Source organism: Tursiops truncatus, chromosome 2, assembly GCF_011762595.2.
Source record: "Tursiops truncatus isolate mTurTru1 chromosome 2, mTurTru1.mat.Y, whole genome shotgun sequence".
NCBI classification, from domain to species: domain Eukaryota; kingdom Metazoa; phylum Chordata; class Mammalia; order Artiodactyla; family Delphinidae; genus Tursiops; species Tursiops truncatus.
The window spans coordinates 68,672,176-68,698,920 of NC_047035.1; the positions used below are offsets into that span (position 1 = coordinate 68,672,176).

Below are 26,745 nucleotides of genomic sequence, written 5' to 3' on the forward strand. Positions count from 1 at the left end.
TTTCTGTGTATAGCCCTTTAATTGGCTTTCCTGAGCCTGTCAACACATTATCAGCTGCTGACTCTGTAGTAAGGTAGAAAAATAAAATACATCATAAACCGACTCCATCTCCTTTGCAGAAGAGTAGCTGCAATCAACAACTGAGATGCAGTAAACATACATTTGGCAAAAATTCCATTGTAATGTGAAAAAAGAGTTTGCTTAGGTTGAAAGTCAAATTCTGCCCCTTGAGCATATGAAGAGTTTGAGCAGCTCTTATATTATGGCCTGAAATCTCAAGAATCCTCATCACTTATCACTCGTCCCCATTGTCCCCAACCATATTTCACTTGCTTCATCAAACTCATATTTATTGAGTACATATCATGAGCTAAGCACTGTTCCAGGCTCAGTGGATACAGTGGGGACAAAAACACACAAGTCCTTCATGTCACGAGTCTTTAAATTGTATTACTCAGGCTTACTTCTAGTCTGATGTTTGCAACATACTTACGTGTAGAATTTTTAATTACAAAACCTGTATAAGGAGTCTTATTAAGGCTTGGCATAAATATATGAGGTTCAGGAGTTCATACTTTATCAAAAGTTGACATTTGTTTCAAACTTGTTCCTCAAAAATTACTCTGACCTATGTCCTCTTTTTCCCATGACACTTATCATCTTCTAGCCTATTACAGAATTTCATTTATTATATTTGCTGTGGGTTTCTTTCCCCATCCCCTACCCCAGCCCCTCCACTGGAATATATACATTTCAGGAGGGAGAATATTGTTGTTTTGTTGTATCCCAAACACCAGAGACTGTTCCTTACAAACATTAGGTATTTAGCAAATATTTGTTGAGTGAATGTTTGTTGAATTAAAATTGTACAGAGACATCCTCCTGTCACATAAGAAGACATATTGCTACATAGTATCCAACCAGGTAGCAAAAGTCCAGACTCTATTTTCTATTAATGGTTAATTGGTTAGTTAAGAAGGATTGTGTGTGTTTCGTTCTTTGAAATCCTTCATTCCCCTGTTTTATATTGCTTCTCAAAAGAAAGAACTCATTTTTTGAACCTGAAAAGACAAAATGGTAATGAGGCAAGCGATAAGGGAAGGGTTCTGACTCACTAAGTGATATGTTCAGGAAAAGTACCATGATTGAAATCAGCTGAATGGTGGGGAGGGTTTTCTTTTACTAATCTTGAGGAACAGAATTCTGTCCCTCTGGATATAAAAGTGATACCCAGAAGCATTTGGTATTCTCTGCCCTGTGGTCTGTAGCTTATGAAAGCTGTTTTCCTGGCTTATGGTTATACCTGGAGTCTGACAAGTTCTGCCCCATCCCTTTCCTCTTTCTGATTCTCCAGAGGGGATCAAGTGGGCCGAAATGACTGATGGGAGAAAATTCCCCTCATGCAGTTCCGTTAGTCCTCTGGTCGAATTTTGATTTGTTTCTGTTTTTGTAAAAAAAAAAAAAAACCTTAGCTTATAGAAAACTTCAAAGTTGTATAAATGCAGAATGTGTAAAAAAGTAGACTTCTTTCTTTTTCTATTTCATCTTCTTTACATAACCTATGTGAAGGCTTTCCAAAGTCTGATTCAGTCATTGGAAAACCAAGCTCTTTAGATATCTTTGAATAGTTGGAAAATTAAGGCAAGTGTGAATCTTTTGGCATAGTTATCCCTTATTTATATCTTTTCGAGTAGCTATTTTCATTATCTCTAAATGCTTCATTATTATTATTACGTTTCAGAAGAATGTTAATTAATGTAGACGTTAAACTTGGTTCAAAAATTCCCAGAAGATCCTATTTATATTATTTTAAAAGTTGTATCTTGATTTTTAAAAAGGTAAATTTGAAATTACTGTTTTTTCTATTCGTGTCAACAAAATAAGAATAAAAAGATAGTTTACGATTATTAAGGGTGTCACAGAAAATTGACTTTTACAAGGAGGTGCAATTACATTTTATAAGGCTTAGAAACTTAAAATCTAAAATAAGTGATGTGGGCGTGATATATTTAATATAATTTATCAACACAGGCTTGTTTGGTCTAAATTAATTTTTATTTTCTAACATAGTATCACAATGCATAAAAAGCTTTAGGATAATACTTAATTGATTTACTATTATTTTTAATTGATTTACTATTATTGAATATAATATATGAATGAATATTATATTCTATCTGATTTGAATATAATTCTATATATTCAATTGATTTACTATTTTGAATTTAATTCTAATTGATTTACTATTATTTTTCCTCTTTATCTTAAATATCAACTTATCTATCTAAGGAACAATACTAGAGCTTCTGTTTATAATACAGTATATTAAAGCATTTTGGAATTGTAAAGATGCTGAATACAAAATGTAGGAAACAATATGTAAGAATTTTACAGGCCATCAATTCAGTGTATCCCCTTGCACTTATCTCCTGAAATTCCCCCATCATTCTTATTTCTCTGTTGTGTGGCAGTCCTCTTCCCATTTTAACTTTAAAACAAAATAACAGCAATAACAAACTGTGAGCTCGATATGTCTGCCACCTCTCATAACTGCAGCACGTTTTATATTGCCACACTTCAGATTTCTGCTCTATGCTACTTTCCATTCTTATTCATAAATTCCTTTCTTTGATTTCCACACCTTTCTTAAAATACAAGGCCCTTTGGTCTTCTACCTCTGCCCACCTATCACCCTTTGGCTATATTTTAGTCTTTACCCTAGTTGACTAGTCTCAGTCCTTCAACAGCATTGATCATTTGCTCCTTTTTAAATCTCACTCCTCACTTCATCCCTGCACTTATCAGGCCCCGTTTCACCTTCCCTGCTAGCTCCATCCTTCTTCTTGAACTTCTTCTGTTCGTCTAAATGACGTATGCTAATCTGGAACTCATTCCCAGAGTGAGCTCATCCACTTTAAGAGAGTTGTCTGTCATCTCTTCACAGGTCATTCCTTAATTTATCTCTTGAGCTCCGTTCTTTCACAGACACTTCAGTCTCCTGTTTCTGACCTTAGGACATCTCCACTTTGCTGTGCCAGTCTTACCCAAACCAACCAGCTGAAAACCAAACGATTATTCCTAATGTCTTTCCCTGCAAGTTATTCTTTGCCTAATTTTGTCTATTTTGCCATCATTCTTCCAGTTTCTAAGCCTAGTATCCTTTACCTTCAATTAATAAAAATATTAAGTCATTCAGCAGTACCCTGAAGCACTTCCTTCTTTGATACAAAGCGATTTACTGGGCCTCTGGGTCATATAACAATGAATGAAACCTTTTAGGATGTTTATCATCTATTTGAGCAGATAGATACAAGTAGCTACAAGTCAGGATAGCTGTGGAAATATCATATACTTATAGCTGATTCACTTTGTTATACAGCAGCAACTAACCCAAAAATGTATAGCAATTATACTCCAATAAAGATGTTAAAAAAAAAGAGTCATGGATTATGACAGAGGTCAGGACATTGGAATGAAGGATTTCTTCAAAGAGAAATATAGCATTGGCGAAATCTTGAAAGATTCACTGCCTTTTGGTAACCAAAGAAATGTTGGAAAGGGTCATTAGGCTGAGGGGCCACCTTAATAAAATAAATATACTATGAAATGTAATTAGAAAACTAGATCATTTTAAAAGAGTGGCTTCAAACCATTTCATGTGTCCTCAGAAAGAATTCTAGAAACCTTTATTTCTGCTTGTGTATTTTTAAGTTGACAGAACTGTTTTGTCAGAAGTTTAACGAATTATAATTTTGTACTGTACTGAAAATATTGATATTTGAAAATGAGCTGCTATATAACTTATTTAAATATACTCATTAGAATCTAAATATCAGAAACATTTGATATTTTTTAACAATCATTTAAAACATACATGCATAGGCTTTTTAAGCAATAGTTTATTTTACAGCATTCCTTGTTTTCTTTGACTACGTAACACTTTTCCCACAGAACTGTATTCCAGTGTAATGTATTTTTATACTTAAAAGTCTTTTACTGGTCCCCCTTTCATACTTATTTGCAGTAAACATAAGTATATATTTTTAAATTTCTTGATTACAACACTAAATGTTTAAAGCATTCTCCTGGATGAATTTATCATTACAGTTATTATTAGTAAACCCTTTATCCAGCAAAGATAAATATTCTAAAAATTTTGATCTATGTTTGTTAAACAAAAAATGAAATGTTGCTGAAAATACATTATTTAATGAGATTTTTTAAAATTTAGTTCATAAATTGGTGGGTGATTATTACTTATTGTTTGAGTTAAACAGAGTTCAGCAACAACTTTGTTTTTCTAAATTGTAGGAGCCCAGCTGTAAGCCCTCCCAAAACAAGACAAAACTATCCCAGTGATTTATCTTCGAAATTCATCCTCTCTCTTTTAATTCTCTCTCTGTTAATAAATCTATTAAATGCTTCTCTAATTTTGGTGAAAGCATGAATTAGAAACTAAGTTGCAAAAGAACTGATTTCCAAGTTATTAGGGTCATTCACTTCATATCAACACAATGTTTCAAATTTTCCTTTTATTTTTCTCCCAATTTCCTTCCCCATGGCAAGGTACCCTAGTAATATTTGGAAGTGTGAGAAGCATGCCTTCCTTTTGGAAAGTGGAAGAAAAATTATTCTGAAAGGCAACTTGGGGTTGGAGAATTTGAAGACTGTGGGGATTTTCTCAAATAGATCTGTATTAGAAGAATATTTATAGACTGTTAAGATTCATTCATTCATTCAAAGTATAGTTCCAAGCAGTAGAGACACAAATGTAAAAAAAGCACATTTTCTTAAAACTATCCCTCTGCTCACATATCTTTAAAATCTTCTGGTACCCCAAAAGTATGCCTACCATAGTTTAGAGACTGCTGTGAAAGGACAGAGTACGCTTAGGTAAGACTGGGAAATGGCTTTCATGTGAGTTCATAGAGAACCTTAGATATTGTGCCAAGTCAACTGGATTTTATTATGCTTTGGTGTTTGTGAATTATTGAAATATTTTGAAAAAGAAATTGTTATGATCAGATCAGTATTTGGGGATGACATATTATAGAGAAAAAAGTTTAAAGGCAAGAAAACTTTCTTAGAAGCTATTTTCAGCTAGTTGTGACAGTCAAAATGCCCCCGTTCTTGTATAAATAAATAATTACATTTTAGGCTCTAATTAGAAAACTATGATGTTTTATGAGGAGGAAGAGTTTGTAGAGTGACTGCTCATTGTTCCAGATGTTACAGCTGTCTCAGAAGCTTAGACCTGGGGGAAAAAATTGGGCATCAGGTGCAAAAGAAATCAGAGAACATGTCAGAGTGATACCTTTAAAGGCAATGGAACCTCAAGATCAGGAGGGGATTTGGTAACACAGAACAACACGGTGGCGGTACAGGAGCTTAAAAACAGAATAAGCTGTAAGGAAGACGTTCTTCCAGCTAGGAAGGCGAGGAATCCAAATTGTCAAGGTGGATGTCATAACAGGTACAGAGGACACTGCAGTGAGAAGACTGACAAGGCAGCATTCAGAAATCCAGACAACATGCTCAAATGCACTCTGAGAGCAAAGTGAGGAGGCTTAAGTAGCGTGGCCCCTGAAGCATACTAGTTAGAACAGGCAGGACAGGTCCTAAATGGATTTGAGTCCAAGGAAAGCATTGAGGCAATGGATAACATAGAGTTTAGAGAGCCTAAGTTCTGGGGTTAGACTGCCTGGGTTCTCACATCAGGCTTAAGAGTCTTAAGAGCTTGGATAAGTTACTTAACTTCTCTGACTCTCACTTCCTTATCCAGAAACCTTGAACAGATGTTATAAGAATTGAGTGTGATAATTTTGTGAAATTCTTAGTGCCTAGCATATAGTAAAGATTCCAAACTTATACTACTAGTATTGCCACCACTAAGTTGTAAATCTAGCTCCTAGGAACAAGTTCAAATAACTTGATACTGAGAATTTCCTAAATAGAGAACATAGAGACACATAATTTCATTGTAACAGAGAACACAGTTGACTCAAATCCTGGGGTAAAGCTGAACATATATACATTAACATATGCCTTACCCCTGGTAGACACTCAGTAAATATTTGTTGAACAAATTATTTAGCCACAGCTCAAGGAAACAGAGGGATACAGAATCACAGAGCATGCCAATAAGACAATAAAGTATTCCTTACCTTAATTCCTTTTTTTTTGTTGTTTTAGGCAAGGATTTATTTGGGACCCCTGCTGCAGCAGGGGGGAATGAAAACAAGCAACAGTTTCCCTTGCTCGCTCCCCAAGGCGGGTGCGAGTTGGTTCCTTATATGGGGTGAGGGTAGGGATGTATCCAGTGTTTGGCCAGAGGGGTGTGTAGGTGGTTTGCCACCCCTTAGGTAGTGTTGTGTGCAGGGGGCATGCACAGTACCCTGCTTTTGCTCCCTACCCCCTGCTTTTGCTCCTAGCTCTTCAAAAGTGGCAGATGGGTTTTTTGGTCTCATTGTATCTTTTGTCCAGAATTTGCCCCAACTGCACATGCATGCATTCCTTTTTGACTACAAAACATGGTAATTTGGGCTTCCCTGGTGGCGCAGTGGTTGAGAGTCCGCCTGCCGATGCAGGGGACACGGGTTCGTGCCCCGGTCCGGGAGCATCCCACATGCTGCGGAGCGGCTGGGCCTGCGCGTCCGGAGCCTGTGCTCCGCAACGGGGGAGGCCACAGCAGTGAGAGGCCCGTGCACCGCAAAAAAACAAACAAACAAAGAACAACAAAAAACATGGTAATTTATCCACAGAACAAGATTAAATATACATCTTGTAAATACCTGGCTTTGTTCTCTTAGTCAAAAAAGACGATCAAGGGTAGGTGGAAAAGAGGTAATCATGATAGACAACCAGAGAATAATATTGCTAAATCATGATAGAAAACCAGAGAATAATATTGCTAAATAAATAATATTGCTAAATATGAGAATAAATATTGCTAAATATAAGAAAATGAAAATTTGCACAAACTGGTGATTTTACTTAAATCATGAAAGAGTCAACTTTTCTTTCTCTAGAAAAAATATGCAAAATTTGAGTTCTTTCTCTTTTGTGTGTACTGAGAGGTTAGTTTATACTTCTTTTGTTTCATCTTACATGTTCATCATATTTCTTCAAATATTTTTCTTTTTTATATTACTGCATGAAGAATTTTAGTGAAATTGTTTCTTCTGAAGACATGTTCTGCAGCTCTAAAGTAATCTTGTTATCTTCTGCACGTTCCAATAAATAAAGCCCACAGATTATGTGTATATATATCTAAGATAGAGGGAAAAATAAAACAAAGATCTATTATAAGGAAAAGAAAACAAACTTAGAAAATTTTCTGAATAGGTATTGTGTTCCCTAAGAAGTTAGTCATAGTGAAAACTTAGTGTCAGAAGGTCAGGTTCCAGTCAAAGCTTTTCCATTTTTTGGCAACCCTCTTTTTGTTTCCTTAATTATGGCTTAGAATTCATCTGACTTGGTGTGCTTGCTTCTTCACAGGAATGTTTTGGGGGGATTAAATTAAATAATATATAAGATGTTTTATATTTATTTATTTTTAAAAAAATATATTTATTTATGTATTTATTTATTTTGCTGCGCTGGGTCTTAGTTGCAACACACAGGATCCTTTGTTGTAGCATGCAGGATCTTTAGTTGCAGCATGCAGAATCTGTAGTTGGGGCAACTCTTAGATGCGGCATGTGGGATCTAGTTCCCTGACCAGGGATCAAACCTGGGCCCCCTGCATTGGGAGTGTGGAGTCTTAGCCACTGGACCACCAGGGAAGTTCCTATAAAGTGTTTTTTAAATCAATGTTTCCCAACATATTTTTGGAAGATCATGTCTTTTGAGTTCCTTCACGGAAGAGGGTGGGGGTTAAGATGTTCTCATGAAGACAGTTAAGAAAATATTGTGTACTACAGCCAGGTCATCTACATCTTGGAAGTGAATAGTCTTTCACTTATTAAAGATTCTGAGATGCCACATAATTAAGAACTTATTTAATTTTGATAATATGCCAGTTAAGTGCCACAGAACCCTTACACAAATGTAAGATATCACAAACTGACCTTTTTGCACATAATGTTCTGTCTTCTAACCCTGTACAGTAGACTTTACATGGTCACTCCAGTTCCCAATATCCAGTACTTAAGACATCAGAGAGATTATGTGTCTACACAGGTCATTTAACCTTATAATAGAATGTTATGCTTTCTGGGGTGCTGACATTTAAATATAGTAACTGGGCTACAGTGATATGAATTATTAAAAGTTACACTTTAAATCTAACATCAAGGTAAGATGGGATTCATGTGTTCATGTTTCCAATCAGGCAGGTTAACAGGAAATAAAAAAGTTTTCCAGATGTTGTCTCCATTGCCATGCGTTTGTAGCAAATAGAAAAAAATATCCAGATATTTGATCCATTTTTTAACTTTTATGTACAGTAAACACACCTTGACCTACAAATTCCAATTTCCTTATTTTAACATGCCATTCTTTTAATTCTTGCCTTTCCGCTAAAAACAAACAGTAATGGCATAGAGGAAATGGGGTCACACTTTATGGGTAGAATGTTTACTAACACTGATTTTTTTTAAAAGGTAACAATCAGTTATTAATTTTCTGCCTTTGAAGCCTTTGCTGCTTGTTCTCAAATATTACGTCCTTTTGCCTAAATTCAACTTGGAACTCCGGCCTTTGTCGGGGGCTAGGGGATAGATACTAGGATGCATGCAGGATCCTTGCTGTGTAAGGGTCTTTCTTTTGATAGAAATCACTCCCTCGACCACCAAAAATTATAGTAACAATTTCACCCATATACAAACATCAATGCCAGTGAAACCTCAGTGTGTGTATGACTCTAGATGGTGGGCTTAGGAATCTAGATTTTGCTTTTTAAATTTCTCATTCATACCTCTAACCTGAAAGTTTCCTGGTGATGAGTAGAAAATATCACATATTTTTATACTGTTTCTACCTACTGAAAAGTCAAGAAAGTCTAGAAACATGAGAGATGATGGAAGGGTTTTTTAAGTGTATTTTTTACATACTCCTCCCTCTGCATTCGGTCTCTTCTCCTTTTATAAGGAAAGGAGAGGACTCATTCTATCTATCATGTGTCTGCACAGCCCTGGAATCTAAAGCTAGATTAAAGCATTTCCAGAAGAGATGAAGTGCAGAATGACTGAGAGGGTTGTATATAGATTTATGGATATATGTGAATACAGAAGTGTTATATCAGGTGTCACCTGATTTTTTTTCTTCCATGCAAATACTGAACTGGTCCTTTAAAAAAAATTTTCATGCGCCACTGTTACTTAATAGAATGCAGAGGACTTACAGCTAACTTAAGATGAAATAATGGTAAATTTCGCATTATAATCCAGCCACCTAAAAGTTGACTCCCTTTCTTGATATCCAGACACAATATATGTATTGTCATTAGCAGTCAATGGAGATGCTTCAACTTATTTCTTCCACAAAATTTTGAACTATTTAAACCAGGGTCAATCTGAGCTAATTAGTGCCATACAAAAAAAGTAACATTACACTCCAGTTCTGATGGATGGTATGGGCAGACAATTTTTACCAGGAATGATCTGGTCACTTGTGAGTTCTCAGAGTCTAATAGGTTAAATTTGGTTGTGGCCCCATTGATCTAAATGTCAGCCAGTGATACCTATTCACAGGAGGGTGGATTGTTACATCTGGTCTTATTGAAGTAATATCGGTGCATTTATTCCTCTGACAGTATATGTTAGCTTTATTTGGTTCTAGGTTATTATCAATGTGCATTTCTAAAATTTTACAGGTGAAATTTCCCCCAAAAATGCTACCTCCAAAAAGATAACCACTAGAGTATGAGCCTATTTAAATTGTAGGCTTTTTGCCAACGGAACATGAAATAGGGATACATTCATATGCAGCAACCAAACGATCTCCATCCTCATGTTATATCAGGAGGGCTCTCACATGGTGTAACACAGCCCTCACCTGTTGACTTCACAGTAGAGGCACCTCTGCCATCATTGAAGTTTAAAAATACAGCACAAGGGAAGACAGGGGAGGACAAATTAGAAGGTGCAAGTTTGTGGCAGTTCATACTTAGCCTAATGTAGCCTCCTTTAGGTGAAACACAAAAGGAAATTTTCTTTTCTGCCACTTACTTTAAATTTCCAGTTATCAAACTAAAGAGAGAATTTAGGAGAGATAGCTGAGTTTACTGTATCAATTTGGGTATTATCTTTCGCAAGTCTTTTTATAATTATCTGCTCTCTACACGATGACTTTTCAGCATCTATCAAGGTACTATTACACACTGTGTCCCCTTCATAAAGCATTAGGTGATTATGACTTCTAGGACCAGTAAATGAAGCATAAATTGTAAGAGACTGTGTTTAGAAAATTCATAAGATGGTACGTTTATCCCTCAATCCGGGAATGAGAATCAACAAAGCCGTTGCCATGGTGCTGTGCCTCAGAGAAAGGTACCTCTCTTCCCCACCCGCATCGCTGTGCACCACTGTGCTGTGGTATATTCTTCTGTCTGCTCTGCATGCTATTTAGAATTTAGATCCTGGATTCTTCACTTTGAAGTTTCTTTCTTTCTGTCCCAGTATGACCTAAACAACTTAGTTGTTTGATAGAAAAGTAGTCAGAAGTTCCCACATTAAGGCTGAATCCTAAATAACCTGTTGAAAAGATACATTGATTCTAATTTTTCTCTTTCCTACCTCTCATATGTTTGAGTATAATAATCCTGAAGGTAGAAGAAGGGGAACACATGACATTAATGTTTCACAGCTAAATATATAGAATGAATTTGCAATGCTAGATTTACAATAAAGCAAAACTATTAGAATCAAAGATTTTAAGTACAAATTAAATATTACTTAATACAAATCCAAAAAAAAGTAACATAAAATAGAAGGTACGCATAAACTAAAATTTTTAATTAAATGTTTTTATAAAATATTGCTGCTTTTATAAAATCCTTTGCTTTTAGTGACTAGTTTCCATTAATTACATGAGAATTCTCTTTGCAATTTGAGTCAGGAGAATTTTTGTCTTGATCTCCAAATGGCATTTCCTCCGAGTCTTTGAAACAACTTATATTCACCCCATGGATATGTCATCAATCTGTAATGTGTGAATAGACACTATTCTTTCCTATATTTGACCAAATGTTTCATTTCCTGAAAATTAAATTACTTAAATGCAACAAACAGATGGTCAGAAAGTCCTGTAGTAGCTTACTCTGCCATGAAATTTATTATCCAAATCCCTGAGCTAGGCCTGAGAAGTTAGCAAAAATTCTTTCTGAACTCTACTATTCCACAGTTGATGTTACAGTCATCAAACCATTTTTAAGTTAATTAAGTTACTTTAGACTTCAGAAGGAAAATGTTGAAAAGCTATTTCATATTTTATATACAAAATTAAAATTGTGAACAAGTCACATCAACTACTTTGATTAAAGCTCATCTTAGAGTTGATCTTAAGGTATTAAAAAGATAATATGAATCATACATGATAGAAAATAGTGACTTTAATTTTTTTTTCTATCTCTAGTCTTCAAATATTATCTTCTCTAGGCTAAATAAATGCTTCTCATCAGTATAGTAAAGAGAATTTGGATGATGAAGGCATGATTCTTTATATTCCATTTTCTTTTGTTATTGTCAAATGTAAAAACAAGTTTGGTCATTTGGTTCAGTGCAAAAAAAATACGGGTCTTGAGTAGGCATCTATGATGGCCTTGTCTCAACCATACATAATAAACCCAAAAAACTATCAACTTATTGTATATCAGCTATACAGAAAAAATGAAGTCATTTTGCTATTGGAAAGATTTTTCAGCTACCACTCAATGTATTCTTTAGCAAACCTATAAAACATAAAGGTTTTGGTAAAAGACCAAGGGCCGATTGCAATGAACATATGAGTTTAAACTTTTCTAAGACATTTTTTTTTACCAGTGGTGTATACATGACCTTTAGTTCAATGCATTCATTGACTATACTTTTTTCTAAAATATATACCTAACTATATTCAAAGTCCTATACTTTTTTCTAAAATATATCCCTAACTATATTCGAAGTCCTTTATCGAGAAATAGAAAAATTTTCCCTTATCCTTTTCATAAAGATGCTGTTAAAGGAGAGTTGTACAGTCCTTCAGAGTCTACAGGGAACATGGCACAAAATAATTGACAGTAAACAATCTCATTAGTCTATTCCATACTTTTGGCCTAGAACATTTTGGGAATATACCAATTAGATAAGGACATGTTAAAGTCCTACCTTCTGAATAGGGGCCTCTCAAGTCTTCTTGTTGAGTGGTGGAAAGGAAAAAGGAGTATACTGACTGGAGGACTTAAGTACCACTAGGAACTCATATGCTTAGAAAAATACAAGTAGAGGCGCATGAGGGTTGACATTGTGCATATATTCGAATAATTTAGGTAGGAGAGATTCCTGGTCATCTTCTGACTCTACCCCCAACCTTCACGGCCTACGACAAGGGCAGCAGAAGCAGCAGGCTGAGCCACTACCACACCACTTTTGTCCTCCCCTGCCCTCCTTGGGTCCTGGAGGTCTCACTCCCTTAACTTTCCTCTTCTCCTTCACGCTCTAGGTTTTCCCCTGTCTAAACACAAGGGACCTGCTTGCTTTGCTGCCTACTTCTGTTGTTCTGCTCCTTTCCTATTCATTTTTCCCACTCCCCACCTAGACAAGGCCTTGGCCAATTAAAGAAGCCAAACTCCCAAGAACACTGCTTGAGTGCTTAAAGTTAGAGTAAATAGAAGAAAGAATCAGTTAAGAAGATACTCAGAAGAGGAAGGTATACTTATCACATCTCATAGTGGACTTGTCCTGGGAGAATCATGACTCTGGCAGGACTCTCATGTCATCCTTAAAGCTTCTTCTGTGATCACTGATTTAAAAGAGGACAGCTGAGATGCTTGGGTACCCAGAGGCTGGTGGTCTGTCTAGTTGTTGTGACAGCCTGGGCACAGGTTCAGGTATGAACCATGCTGTCACTGGTCTTCCATACTGCATATCGAACAGATATATGGAGTCATTAATTAGAGTCTCCCACCTAAGGATCTGGCACTCCCACAGTGGTCAAAGCCAACCAGCTATCTGGTCCTATTGGTAGGCAGTCGGGACAAAGAAATTTAAGAGTAGTGACAGTGTGAGCTTTGTTAATCCCACAGTTGTCCCACGTACTTGAGCTCTGACCAGGAGAGAATAACTCTGGGGGGCCTAGTCTATCTAGGCCAGATCTAGTAGCCAGATTTGACAGTTTCAAGAATAATCACTCCAGCCCTCGAGAGGTGAATGGCCATTGGGTAGGTGTGCAGGCATCTCTCAGACCACATTCAGTACCTTGCTATACCATGACCACATTATACTGCATGATTGGGCCCCAAGGCCTCAGAATCAGAAAGACCCATCAGATGTCTGAGGTGGAGATCACAATTGCCAAAGTAGTGGAAGGGCACCCAGAGAGACAGGTTATCATCACGGGAGCTACTGCCAGCCACAGCCGTAGCTCCATGTTGAGTTGATGCCAGGCTCTCTGTGCCGATGAGTAGCATGGAAGACAATGACAGTGCAGATTCACCCACATGCCCTCTACTGCTCACCACCCAGCATCTGTCTGTGAGGTCTGAAGAGTGAACCATTTCAGGTTTCCAATAATTTGTGGAATTTTCATTTTACATTTAATTTTATTGCTCGCTGAGATTTTTTTTCCCCTAGAATAAAGGATGCAATTTCTTCTGCCTGTTCAGCTGTTAGCACATTAAAGTTAGTCCCTATTTTTTTCTTTTGGTAGTTTTTATTCGTGATGATTTTTTTCCCCATTTTTCATTGAAATATACGTGGAATATGTAATAGTTCTTTTAATGTTAGGATTTTTTGTTGTCATGTGCATAAAAAAAAAATTAAAAGTCAAATGATCAAAGGCTTTTGTTGATGACACCAGACCAACATTCAGACTTAAGCATCATTACAAGGGCCCATCTAATGTTAAAAGTAACTTTACTTGACATGTGTGACAACCTGTCAAGCCAAGTTCAGCCTATCATTATTGGCCATTACTTTATTGTGGAAATATTTATTGAGTGCTTGAGAACCATGCAGCACTACCACATGGCATGGTGTCCTGAACAAAACAGGGCTCAATAATCATTTCTTTTCTGTTTTCATGGGGGTCTTTACTCTGTGTAAGAGCTTCTGGAGCAAACGAGAGCAGCCTCCAAGAGCAGAGCAGTGCCAAAAGGTTTTCACTAATATGCTTCATCAGTGCAGTCAGGTGCACTCCATGAACATACTTCATCTTGTCTACCTTAAATTTCTATGAAGTGTGTAGAGATGGCCTAGTAAACTTATTTAGGACAGTATGCTTAATATTGGAGATGATCCTAAGAAATTACAGATTTCTCAGTATGGTATTCTAATTAAAACCGAATTAGCAATTCACTGTGCTGGAACTTGGATTTGTAGCATAGAAAAAAAAAAATTCACTATGCACAGAAAGTAAAGATGTATTTTTTGGAGACATTAGAATTTCAAAAATATAAGGCAGCACATGTGGAATTTAGAGGTGTTAAAAATCTTAAGTGTGGGTTTCTCCACAGCTTTAAACGTGAACAGTTTTGTATAATCAGTGAGCTTGCCAAACAGTATCAAAAAACTCATTTTCTTCAAGTGCTTTATTTATCTTTAATAGAACCTTCATCACCCTGGTGTTGTAAATTTGGAGTGTATGTTTGAGACGCCTGAAAGAGTGTTTGTTGTTATGGAAAAACTCCATGGAGACATGCTGGAGATGATCTTGTCAAGTGAAAAGGGCAGGTTGCCAGAGCACATAACGAAGTTTTTAATTACTCAGGTAAGAAATCAATTAGAGTCAGAAAAAAAAAAAAAGGTAATATCTAATATCAAATGTTATCACTGTTTACCTAGAGCTTTCTACCCTTGTTGTTTAGTCCCTACCTCCCCAGTCTAAACTACACTTAAAAAAAAAGTTGCAGTGGCTTATTGTATTCTCTAATTTATATCTGTAGCATCCAGAGTTCAGGATACGTACCAAATGAATAATGTGTGTGCAGGCTCATGTATTAAAACTACTCATGAAATTTTAAAATGCACAGTGACTGAGTCCTCATTCTTTGAAAATATTCAGGAATATGTATCCTTGTTAGATATCATTGAATTCTTTTATCTACACCTGTTTTGGTTGCTGTATGGATACCATAATATGATACTTTTTCCATTAAAGTTTCCTTAGAAACCTGCTGTGTTAATTAATCTAGCTCATTTCAGGATCTGGAGTGTAAAGAAACTCAACCATTCATTTTGAGGTTTCTCTTGACCCTCTAAATTTATGTCCTAGTAGAAAACATTTTGAAATAAACTTTTAGACTAAAATAAAATGATTTTGATGATTTTTTTCCTTTATAGATACTTGTAGCTTTGCGTCATCTGCACTTTAAAAATATTGTTCACTGTGACCTCAAACCAGAAAACGTGTTGCTAGCATCAGCTGATCCTTTCCCTCAGGCAAGTATGAAAGCCTCTCAGCAAAAAAGCCAGCCGACAGCATCACTGGTTCCCCTGCAGCATTCTGTCACCCTTTCTCCTCAAAACCTTTGTTTCAAGTCTCACCTGCCTGTTTTCATCCATTTGTTACCCTTCTTATATTGTGGGGACTGCAGCTTTGTCGCTCTGCATCTCAGCTCAGCCTGCCTTAATAATGCACACTGAGCCTCTCATTGTGCTTCTGCTTCTGTCGTGTGGACATCCTGGAGAACTGGCAGCACTAGGTCAATGCTGGGAGCACTGGCCTAAGAGGGAAACACTTAAGAGTCCCAGGGATGCTACCAGCTCTCTAATGTTAGGCAAGATATTGCAGTTCAGTGTTGTTCTCAGGGGCAAGGAGAAAAGTTTCTTCTTTTCCTCAACTCAGGGGATGCAAAACAACTGTATCTCTTCCCAGGAACTGTCATATCTGAAGTGACTGAGGTGGCTGTTCTGCCCTGGCTCCCTGATACCCTCAGGTCCTGGCTAGGTGTCCGTGCAGAGCTAATTTTGAGGAATATTGTGGATGGCATGATGCGTCCTTGTGCTTATCCTTCAACCTTTCCTTATAATAAGCCCTTGAGTTAAATCCATCAGTTTGCATGATGTTTTCCTGCCTGGTAAAACACTATTACCCACTTCTGTGTATACATATTTTCACATTTATCTCTGGTTTTACGGAGGAGGGAAGGAGAATGTTTAGATGATATTTTTATGAATAAAAGCATACTTTTGTATCAGTACCTAAACCACTATCTTCAAGTACATAAAATGGAAAATAGCTATTCTACCGTGAGAAATCCATACAATGTATGTAAAATATTATAGTTGTTTTTTAGCAGTTGTGGACTAAGACACACAGTTTGTGACCTTACTATATCTCCAAACCATTATTATCAACAGGTGAAACTTTGTGATTTTGGTTTTGCCCGGATCATTGGAGAGAAGTCTTTCCGGAGGTCAGTGGTGGGTACCCCAGCTTACCTGGCTCCTGAGGTTCTAAGGAACAAGGGCTATAATCGCTCTCTAGACATGTGGTCTGTTGGGGTCATCATCTATGTAAGCCTAAGTGGCACATTCCCATTTAATGAAGATGAGGACATCCACGACCAAATCCAGAATGCAGCTTTCATGTATCCACCAAATCCCTGGAAGGAAATCTCTCATGAAGGTAATATCTTCCATTCAAAAGTGATAATGATTTAATCATTGTGTTATATTATTAATTCAGTTGTGAATTTTTAAATTGATAAATGCTTATTGCAAATTGCCCACTAAGGCAGGGGCACAAATTTATTGAGGTGGATGGAGCAGTAAAGGAAATGGAGACAAAAATATCTACTGGTAAAAAGTATATGTGTTATAGAGAAATTGAGAAATACACATTAAAAGGTAAATGAAATAAAGAGAAACTGTTAATATTTGGTGTATTTCCTTAGAACTTATAAATGTTTACACATTGATATAATGGTAATACTTGATCTTTACTAACAGTACTCTTTTATTTACTATATGCCTATTTCTGTGTTAAGCACTTTTAACTTATTATGGGCACAAGAACCTTATGAGATTGATATTTTAATTGTCACATTACATATATTAGTATACCGCATTCTTTGTTTACTGTTTTCCTATATGTGACATTAGAGCATGTATAATATTTTATACATATTCCCCGCTATTATATTTTTAGGTTATTTCTATTTGTTCAGTGTTAGATAACCTTCATGTATAATTTCTTATATGTATCTCTGATGCTTTTTTTTTAGGATAGATTACCTTGGCAGTGTTGCATTATTTAAAATTAAATTCTTCTTAATAAATGTTTCCTTCTTAAAGGAAGAGTGGTAGATAGTTTTAATTCCTTCTTACAGGAAGAATGATAGATAGTTTTAATTCCTTCTTAAAGGAAGAGTGATAGATAGTTTTAAAAGAAGTGGTGGGGCAGTCAGGGCAGTGAAAATGGCTCACTGCATGCTTCAGAAAGAAGTTCCTGGGCTTCCCTGGTGGCGCAGTGGTTGAGAGTCCGCCTGCCGATGCAGGGGACACGGGTTCATGCCCCAGTCCGGGAAGATCCCACATGCCACGGAGCGGCTGGGCCCGTGAGCCATGGCCGCTGAGCCTGCGCGTCCGGAGCCTGTGCTCCGCAACGGGAGAGGCCACAGCAGTGAGAGGCCCGCGTACCGTAAAAAAAAAAAAAAAAGAGAAAGCAGTTCCTCATGAACGTGCTTTGGAGTTTATTTAAATCACACACACACACACACACAAAATGTGAAGATAGGTTTAACTATTATATCTATATTTCAAGTGAGAACACTGAATCAAAAGAAGTGAACCACTTGGCAAAATCACAAAGCTAGTAAGTGGCAGAGCCAGAATTTATACCCAGATGTTCTGAGCGTACATTCTGTAACCACTGGTCCTGCTTCCTTTTTAGTTTTCAGGCAACATCTAGCTCTAAGTTTGTTGAGATTTTCCACCACTTAAAGAGGCAAATACATTCATAGATAAACATCTATTTGATACCTGTTATTGCACGTCATGGTGCAGAAATTGGAAAAGAGCATGTATAACTTGCTTGGACAATTAGTTCTTAGACTACATTCATATTAAATGGCACGATCCATCAATTATCAGAGCTTTGAGTTACTATTGGCAGCAACCTTTTTAAAAAAATTGTATTGAAGTATAGCTGATTTACAATGTTGTGTTAATTTCCTCTGTACAGCAAAGTGACTCAGCTATACATATATATTTATATATATACACACACATTATATATCTATATACACATTATATATCTATATATATCACATTATATATATATACGTTTTTATATTCTTTTCCATTATGGTTTGTCACAGGATATTGAATATAGCCCCCTGTGCTATACAGTAGGACCTTATTGTTTATCCATCCTATATATAATTCTCTGCCTCTGCTAGTCCAAAACGCCCATCATTCCTTCCCTCCCCTCCCCTCCTTGGCAACTACAAGTCTGTTCTCTGTATCTGTGAGTCTGTTTTTGTTTTGTAGATATGTTGATTTGTATCATATTTTAGATTCCACATGTAAGTAATATCATATGGTATTTGTCTTTCTCTGTCTGACTTACTTCACTTAGTATGATAATCTCTAGGTCCATCCATGTTGCTGCAAATGGCAATATTGCATTGTTCTTGATGGCTGAGAAACATTCCATTGTACATATGTACCACATCTTCTTTATCCGTTCCTCTTTCAATGGCCATTTACATTGCTTCCATGTCTTGGCTATTGTAAATAGTGCTGCTGTGAACATAGGGGTGCGTGTATCTTTTCGAATTAGAGTTTTATCTGGGTATACATCCAGGAGTGGGATTGCTGGATCATATGGAACTCTATTTTTGGTATTTTGAGGAACCTCCACACTGTTTTCCATAGTGACTGCACCAATTTACATTCCTACCAACAGTGTAGGAGGGTTCCCTTTTGTCCACAACCTCGCCAGCATTTATTATTTGGAGACTTTTTGATGATGGCCATTCTGAGTGTGAGTTGATACCTCATTGTAGTTTTGATTTTGTGAATAACCTTTAACATCATTTAATTAGTTGTAAATCATAGCTAGGTGGATATATTTTGAAGGAATCTGTGACCTTAAAAAGAACTACCATGTAGCCAAAGGATTAATGAAATATTTAGGATAATTCAATAGGAGAAAAAAGGGAAGTGTAATTCTTTTTCTCATCCAGGAGGCAGAAAGGAGAGAATTATCAAATATCCTTGTGACCTAACCTTGTCAGGGAACATTACCCTTAAATACAGTTAAAGGTATGTTTGATATCTATAATCTAGAAATCCAGTAGGATAACTGATGTTGTTACCACAGTGCAAATCTGAAATATCTCTAAAGCCAGTCATACATTTTCCTATTATGCAAGAATAGGACATTAAGAAAATAACCTTCACATTAAAAATTTTTTTTCTTGCAGTAGTGGAACAAATGATGCCCACTCTCGGAAATATGCTGGCCTTCTGTGTAGATAGAAGCTATAGATTATGAATGTTTAATTATCACTAGTAATAGAAACCAGAGGCATAGATATCAATAGCTCAAGAAACTCTTGTTGGGAAACCACAGTATACATGCATAAGTAATATGAATGTAAAGGGCAAAACATAAAATATCCTTCAGGCTTTCATAAAATGCCCTTGAAAGTTTGTTGGGGAGATGAGTTATATGAACTTGGGAAAATGATCATTTATTTCCTTGAATTGTTAGCTTGGTATAAAATCAGGGTCTCCAAGTTCAGAGGAGGGAGAATCACTGTGGACTTGACTAGTCAGAATTGCATTTTCAGGGGAGATGGAACTTAGGCCAGTCACTGAAGAAAGAAAAGGAAGAGATACAGCGTTTTATAAAGAGAGAATTACATGGGATTATTCAAGAGGCATTTATATTTGACCAGAAAGAACACATTTTACTTGGCTATAGATGTCTAAGCACTAAAAATGCCCTGCCACTCAGACAAGTGATGTGGAAACCAGCTCAGGTAGAATCTCCTTCTTCTAAATGACTCAAGTATCAGTTTGGGGATTAACTGGCCTCTCTTCTCAGTATCTTTTTCTAGCTCATCCTTGCCTTTGAGGCACAGGAGTTGTACTATTTGCTAAATGAAGCTCAGATGGCAAATGAGTTACCTACCTGCTGGTGTACAAACAGAAGTATTATTGAATATAAAGAAAAGCTAATTAAATTATGTCATAATATTATCTGAGGTGTTACAAAAGTAATTACTGGCCCAGATTCTATTCCACTGTCTTGTTGGGAACAAATAATTTCCTGATTAGATATTATCACAGGGCCAGTACCAAATAATTTTAAGCACGTAGGATCTGATGAATACACAAGCAAACTAGTATCGGGCCAAGGGTGGTCACAACTGAAATTAGTGAATTTTCAGTCTCAGGATACTGTAAACCACACCAGAACCACTAAAATTCCAGATGCAAGGAAGTAAACATCTAGGCACCTCAGTGACTCTAAATCAAAGGTAAGGATCAGCAGTGAAGCAGTTTGTGATGTTGTATTCCTGCCATTCTAATTAGCCATCACTTACCTTTTCTGAGCTTCAGTTTCTCATCTGTAAAACAGGGTAATGATTCCTGCCCATATAATGAAGTTGTAATAGAGACTGAAAGAGATAAAGGATGTGAAAGGCATTTATAGAACGCAGGTGTGGGGTGAGCCAAGGATTTGGATCTAGGAAAAGGATAGCAGAGCACTAAGCTAAGCAGTTGCTCTGGCGAGTAACCAAGAATTGATTGTATAATTTTAGAAATTATATGCAAACTGATGTGCACATTTCCCAAGTGTTCTTCAGAAAAATTGTTAGTTGTACTTTTTTTCTTGGCATGAAAAAGCAAAAGATAAAAGAAAGTTGTAAGGTCTTTGTAACGTACGTAGATGTGTCAGGAAGAGAAAATTCCTTTATCGTGCTTTTTTTTTTTTCTGTTAGTGTAGACATGGACTCAGTAAAATACAATACTATATATTGAAGTGCTTGAGCTATCATTGTGTCATTTGATCCTCACAGCAATCCTCTAATAAGTAACTTGATTTAGTCTCTATGTTAGAAACCAGAAAGGTTCAATAATTTGCCTAAGGTCACACAGTAGTAGGGCTTGGACTTGAAATCATTGGTTTCTCTCCATTCTTCACAGCATACATTGTTGCACACCAAAGCGTGCTTATTTCTAATGTCTTGCTATTTAGCAACCTATAGGGAATATTTTAAACTCATTAATTATTCTTGCTATTATAATATAATAAGCTGAGTATTGGCATTAGAGATATGCTTACTAATAATTTATCAGTGAGTTAATCAGGACTCTTGCATGCAAATAATAGAAACTTATCTCTAAGTTAGACAGAGATAATTTATTGACTCACACAACTAGGGAAGTCCAGAAGGTGAACTCCATTCATCTGGATCCTATAGTTCAAGTGTCACATTTCTCTCTCTTACCTCTGCTTTACTTTATGATGGCTTCCTTCTCAGGTGGGCCTTTCATGTGGTACAAAGTGATCTCCCAGCAGCTCCAGGCTTACATGGTACCCATTGTACATGACTCAGAATGGAACCATAATTATCTGTCAGTAGCTGTAGAGTCTCTGAAAGGGGCACTGATTGGCTGCCCTTAAATCCTGTAATACCCTGGGAACAATCACATTGTCACTGCAGGAGCCTGGCTCTGATTGGCACTGTGGATGATGGAGAGCCCCTCCAGGTTGGAGAGAGGAAGTTCCTGCAGGGAAAAGATACTAGGCTAAAAACAAACACAAAAGCATTAACAGATGTCCGTTATAAAAGTAGATTTTTTGTGTGAATTAAAGCATGACTTGAAAAATGAGAAAAAAATTGGGGAAAATTTAACTTAGCAAATGTTACAGGTAAAATGGTAATAGTAAAATTAAATAAATTTTGAGAGAAAAAAATAAGAATAACTAATCTTCTATAACCTTTGCACTGTAGCCAAGCACTACTTTACACACTTTACATATATGAATTTATTTAATTGTCCCCAACCTTTGAGTAGATACTATAATTGTTTCCATTTTAAAGATGAGGTACTGCAGACATAGAAGGTTAAGTGGCTTCCCTGGGTGGGGCTAGGGTGCAAATCCTGTCAGCCTACTCCAAGGCAGATGCTCTTACTCATTGCATTGACAGCCACTTGATTATCCTTTCTAATGAATTTAGCCATGCTGTCACATTAAATTTTTATTATGTTTTCACTAGCTTAGAGCTAGTGTAGCAACACAATTTTTAATAATGTCTAAAAAGACAGGGAAACAGGATCATGTTGTGATAAAGACCTGAGTTGCCTCCACTCAGCATCTTGGTGACCTCATCCAAGTTACTTATTCCTTCAGGTCTCAGTTTTCTTGTCTGCAATATAGTGACACTAGTTACTAACTCACTGGATTACTTTAAGTATTAAATGAAATTGCACTGGAAAGTGGTTAGCACGGTGATTGACATAACTAGATTACCTTAAATGTGTTAAACACTATTTCCAATCACTTTACATGATCAGTCGATCTCTCTGTATATATATATTTTAGTTCTACACTTATACATACAGTCATATAATTATGTATGTAACTAAACACATATTTAATCACAGTTATATATATAACTAAATACTTGTATAAATTATATATTGCTATACATATATAACTAAATAAAAATGCATGTATACAATAAAACACTCCAGAATGAATCATATGATTACAAATAATTGCACAAAAGGAGACTTTAGGTAATCATGGAAAAGGAGGAGTTTGAGAACATTTCAGTTCATTCTAAGGCAGTGTGTTGTACCTTGTTTCATTTCATCATTGTGACTATCTGATGGCCATTTGACCATCCAGTTTATCCATTACTACCTGTCAGTAATTAGACATGGCCTCACTCTCACCTCCAGCTTTATCTCATACTAGGTTAAGCTTAGTCCTCAGCACATAGGATGGCTATGACATTTCTCAGTTCCTTGGAAGGACTTGTTCACCTATTTTCAAATAGTTACTTGATTAGGCAGATTTACTTCATCTTATGGAACAGGCAGTCCATTGTCATTTAAATGTTTTTTTAGATAATCAGATGAAACTAAAGAGAATTGCACCTTATTTGATCATGTACCAATATGCCCTTTCTTTCATTGCATTTTTAGCAATTCCAAAATAACAAGAGATAGGCCAGGTTGTCCTCCATGTTTGTCACATCTAGTACATAATAAGGGTGAATCCTGGATGGACATGGCCAAAAAACCAGAAAATTGCAACCAAGACTCAATCTATAACTTAAGAAATAGGTAAGCAGGGCAGTGGTTGAGAGTCCGCCTGCCGATGCAGGGGATGCAGGTTCGTGCCCCAGTCCGGGAAGATCCCACATGCCGCGGAACGGCTGGGCCCGTGAGCCATGGCCACTGAGCCTGCGCGTCTGGAGCCTGTGCTCCGCAACGGCAGAGGCCACAACAGTGAGAGGCCTGCGTACCGCAAAAAAAAAAAAAAAACAAAAAAAAAAAAAAAGAAAAAGGTAACAGGGATGTAGAGCTTAGAAACAGGAAGTGGAAAAACTACCTAATAGTCAGAACACAGGAATATTTGCAAGGTAGGGGATTACTAATAATTTTGCCAAAGAACCTCCTTGATCATGGCTCGTTTTAAACTACCTGTAATTGTCTCGTTCTAAATGTATAGCAGACAGTTTTTAACTTTGGCATGCCAGCGGTTAATCAGAGGAGCGAGTTAATAATGGGGATTCCCAGACTCCACCCCCGTAAACTGCCATCTTGCTCTGAGACTGTAAGTAGTCCATGGAGCACACCTTCTAAAACACTGCTCGGGAGCCCTGATCCCCAGAAAGACCTGGCAGCTGACAGTGCTCTCAAAAAATTTTTAGTAAGTTTCCAATATTCAAATTTAGATGAACTAAAAATTCCTCTCATTCGTAACATTTTTTTGTATCCACATCATTTTCTTTATCAGATATTTAATATCAGGACGTGTAATTTGTTCCAAATGTTGAATGTATTTCAATATAGACTTCCATGAAAATAGTTAGAAAAAAAAATAAGAAAAAGCTTCTTGACAAGCTTCCTATGTCAAGATGAAAGAAGAAAAAAGAAACTCCAGGAAATGCAAAAATTTGTGTAATAAAGTTATGTGTAATAAAGAAGAAACTAACATGTGTGTCACGATTTTGAGCGATTAAGCGAATATAGGAAGAGAGAATCCTTTTAACACTTGAAAATTCTCCTTTGAGTGGGCATAGGTGTAGAAATTTGATGTTACAGGTTGTAGGGTTATAGGTTATAGACTATAGGGGGTATGAGTTATAATCCTATAGTTCATAATAGTTATGTATAAATTATTCCACATATTGCTTATTAATTTTAAATTATAGAAAACCTTTAGACCAAGCATATCTGACTTCATTATAATTATGCAAAAGGATGTGTAAATAGTGAAACTTCTTTCACACTGGAAAGGAGGACAGAGAAGAGGTGAAAGGAACTGTAAGAGCTGTAACTTGCACAGAGTTGATATCTGATTCTGCCGAGGTGAATGGATTGGCTTATGTATTGTGTTGGCCAGAAGGTTCATTTGGGTTTTCCCGTAAGATTGTACGGAAAATGCCGAATGAACTTTTTGGCCAGCCCAGTACATTCACATGCATGATTTAGTATACGATTTAATCATAGAGTTAATCCTTTTGAATAAATGTTTTATATATACATATGTATATATATATATATATATATATATATATATATCCTGTGTTGTGCACCAGGCACTGTTCTAAATTACAACAGTAGCCAGTACATTAATGTAACTAAATTAATTGCATAAAGGAGGACAATGAGGTAGAAAAAGCTGAAATGAATGATTCATTGTCCTTAATGGAAGAGAATCAGTGTTTTATTTTGTTTTGTTTTTAAGGTGGCTCTTCTCAAACTATGTGATAAAGGACCAGTTTTATTTTATTTTAATTTCCAAACATATGGATCAGTACTTTGTGAAATATAATACAAATGTGACAGCAATGTCAAAATGCTGTGAAAGTTTCCAAAGACTTAGTCTCACTTTCTATACTTATCTCATTGTAAACTAATAAACATTTCACAGACTGGCATTCGTCCATACTCTGAATAGCTTAAAGTTAGTGAATCAAGCATAAATGATACTGCACGTATTTTTTTAAGGTGTAGAGGTAATCAGAAGAAATTTTTTACATAGTTAAAAGAGGTTTAATAATGAGATATTAGGTTTTATCTTTCAATTTGAACTCTTCCTACTGATTGATTTAGATCTTTTACCAGGTGCATATGACACTTTTGTAAAAAATAATAATAAGGAACAAAAGTGCAAGAAAGTTCCAGGAATAAGTGGAGTACAACCTTTTGTGTGACTTAAATTCTTGCACACCTGGTCTAAAAGTTGTCTATCATGTTAAATATACAAACTCTATCTATGTATCTTTATCTATCTATCTATACACACACACACACACACATATATATATATATATATATATATATATATATATATATATACTATTTTGTATGTGAATATTACTGGAGAGTTAGAGGGTTTTAGTTCCTTTTCTATAATACCAATTCTTGCATGGTGACTGAGCAGATGAAGAAGATGTAATCTTAAATCTCTAAACCTTCTTTGCCCACACAAAGGAGAATTTGCAAGTGTGAGAGTCAAATTAATTCTCTTTTTCTACATTCCTTCAGTTGGTCAAGATCCTAACACATCTTAAATTATTCTATTTTATAAATGGCTTTTTTATACAGCATTTTTTACCCAAGAGTTTATTCTTAGAAGGAGAAGAGAGATGACACAGGTAACCATGTGAGGTGGGTTATATAGCTAATAAGGTGAAATATAATTTGCTTCAGTGCAAATCGTCCTACTAGGAGAATGATGACAAACCTACAGTGATGGGAAAGCCTCTGTTAGAGTAAAAGTACACTTCCATCATCAGATTGAATTGATGTATTCAATTAGAGATACACAGTAAATTTGAGGAAGGTTAGTGATAGACCATGATGATCACTGGATAAATTACTATTTTTTCCTTCTGAGTTTTGATATTCTTTTATATGCCATTAGGGAGGCAAGCAGGCAGTAATCAACACAGAGGCAACGTCAGAAATTGTCTCACAAAGAGCCCACGACCCCCGCAGACAGAGATCATTTTCTGTGCTTGCAGGTGAAGTCTGAAGAAGCACCTATTCTCATCTCACCTGCTGTGTTGTCACTGCTCAGCTTCAGAGTCACATGGTTAGTTGATATAATCAAGAATTAAGATCAGACATGAAGCCTTGACATATGTGAAAAGGAAAAAAAAAAAGAAAAGGAAATGCCCTTGCATTATTCCTATAACTTATCTTTAGTTCAAAATTATCAACTTGGGATGGTGCACCCGTGACACAGGTTTTTTTCCACTGCACGATCCAACAGTCTCAATGGTAATATTTTTGCTGCTTCTTTCCCCTGATAAGTGCAGCTGTAGTTTATTCTTCCATTTGGTCTCAATCCTCTGCTGACATTTATGTTCAGTGCAGAATATATGGCATCCCAAGGCATAGA

General features: G+C 36.3%; 1 protein-coding gene across 3 annotated transcripts in view; it reads left to right on the top strand.

Annotated features, from left to right (window-relative positions):
- Window positions 1–26,745, top strand: part of PRKD1 (protein kinase D1) — a 334,673-nt gene that overhangs the window by 296,062 nt on the left and 11,866 nt on the right. For all 3 annotated transcript variants that reach the window (XM_073800594.1, XM_033851225.2, XM_033851226.2), the window contains 3 exons: window positions 14,743–14,904; window positions 15,477–15,575; window positions 16,497–16,764. In XM_073800594.1, coding sequence (XP_073656695.1) covers window positions 14,743–14,904; window positions 15,477–15,575; window positions 16,497–16,764 — 529 coding nt within the window. The remainder of the gene's footprint in view (window positions 1–14,742; window positions 14,905–15,476; window positions 15,576–16,496; window positions 16,765–26,745) is intronic.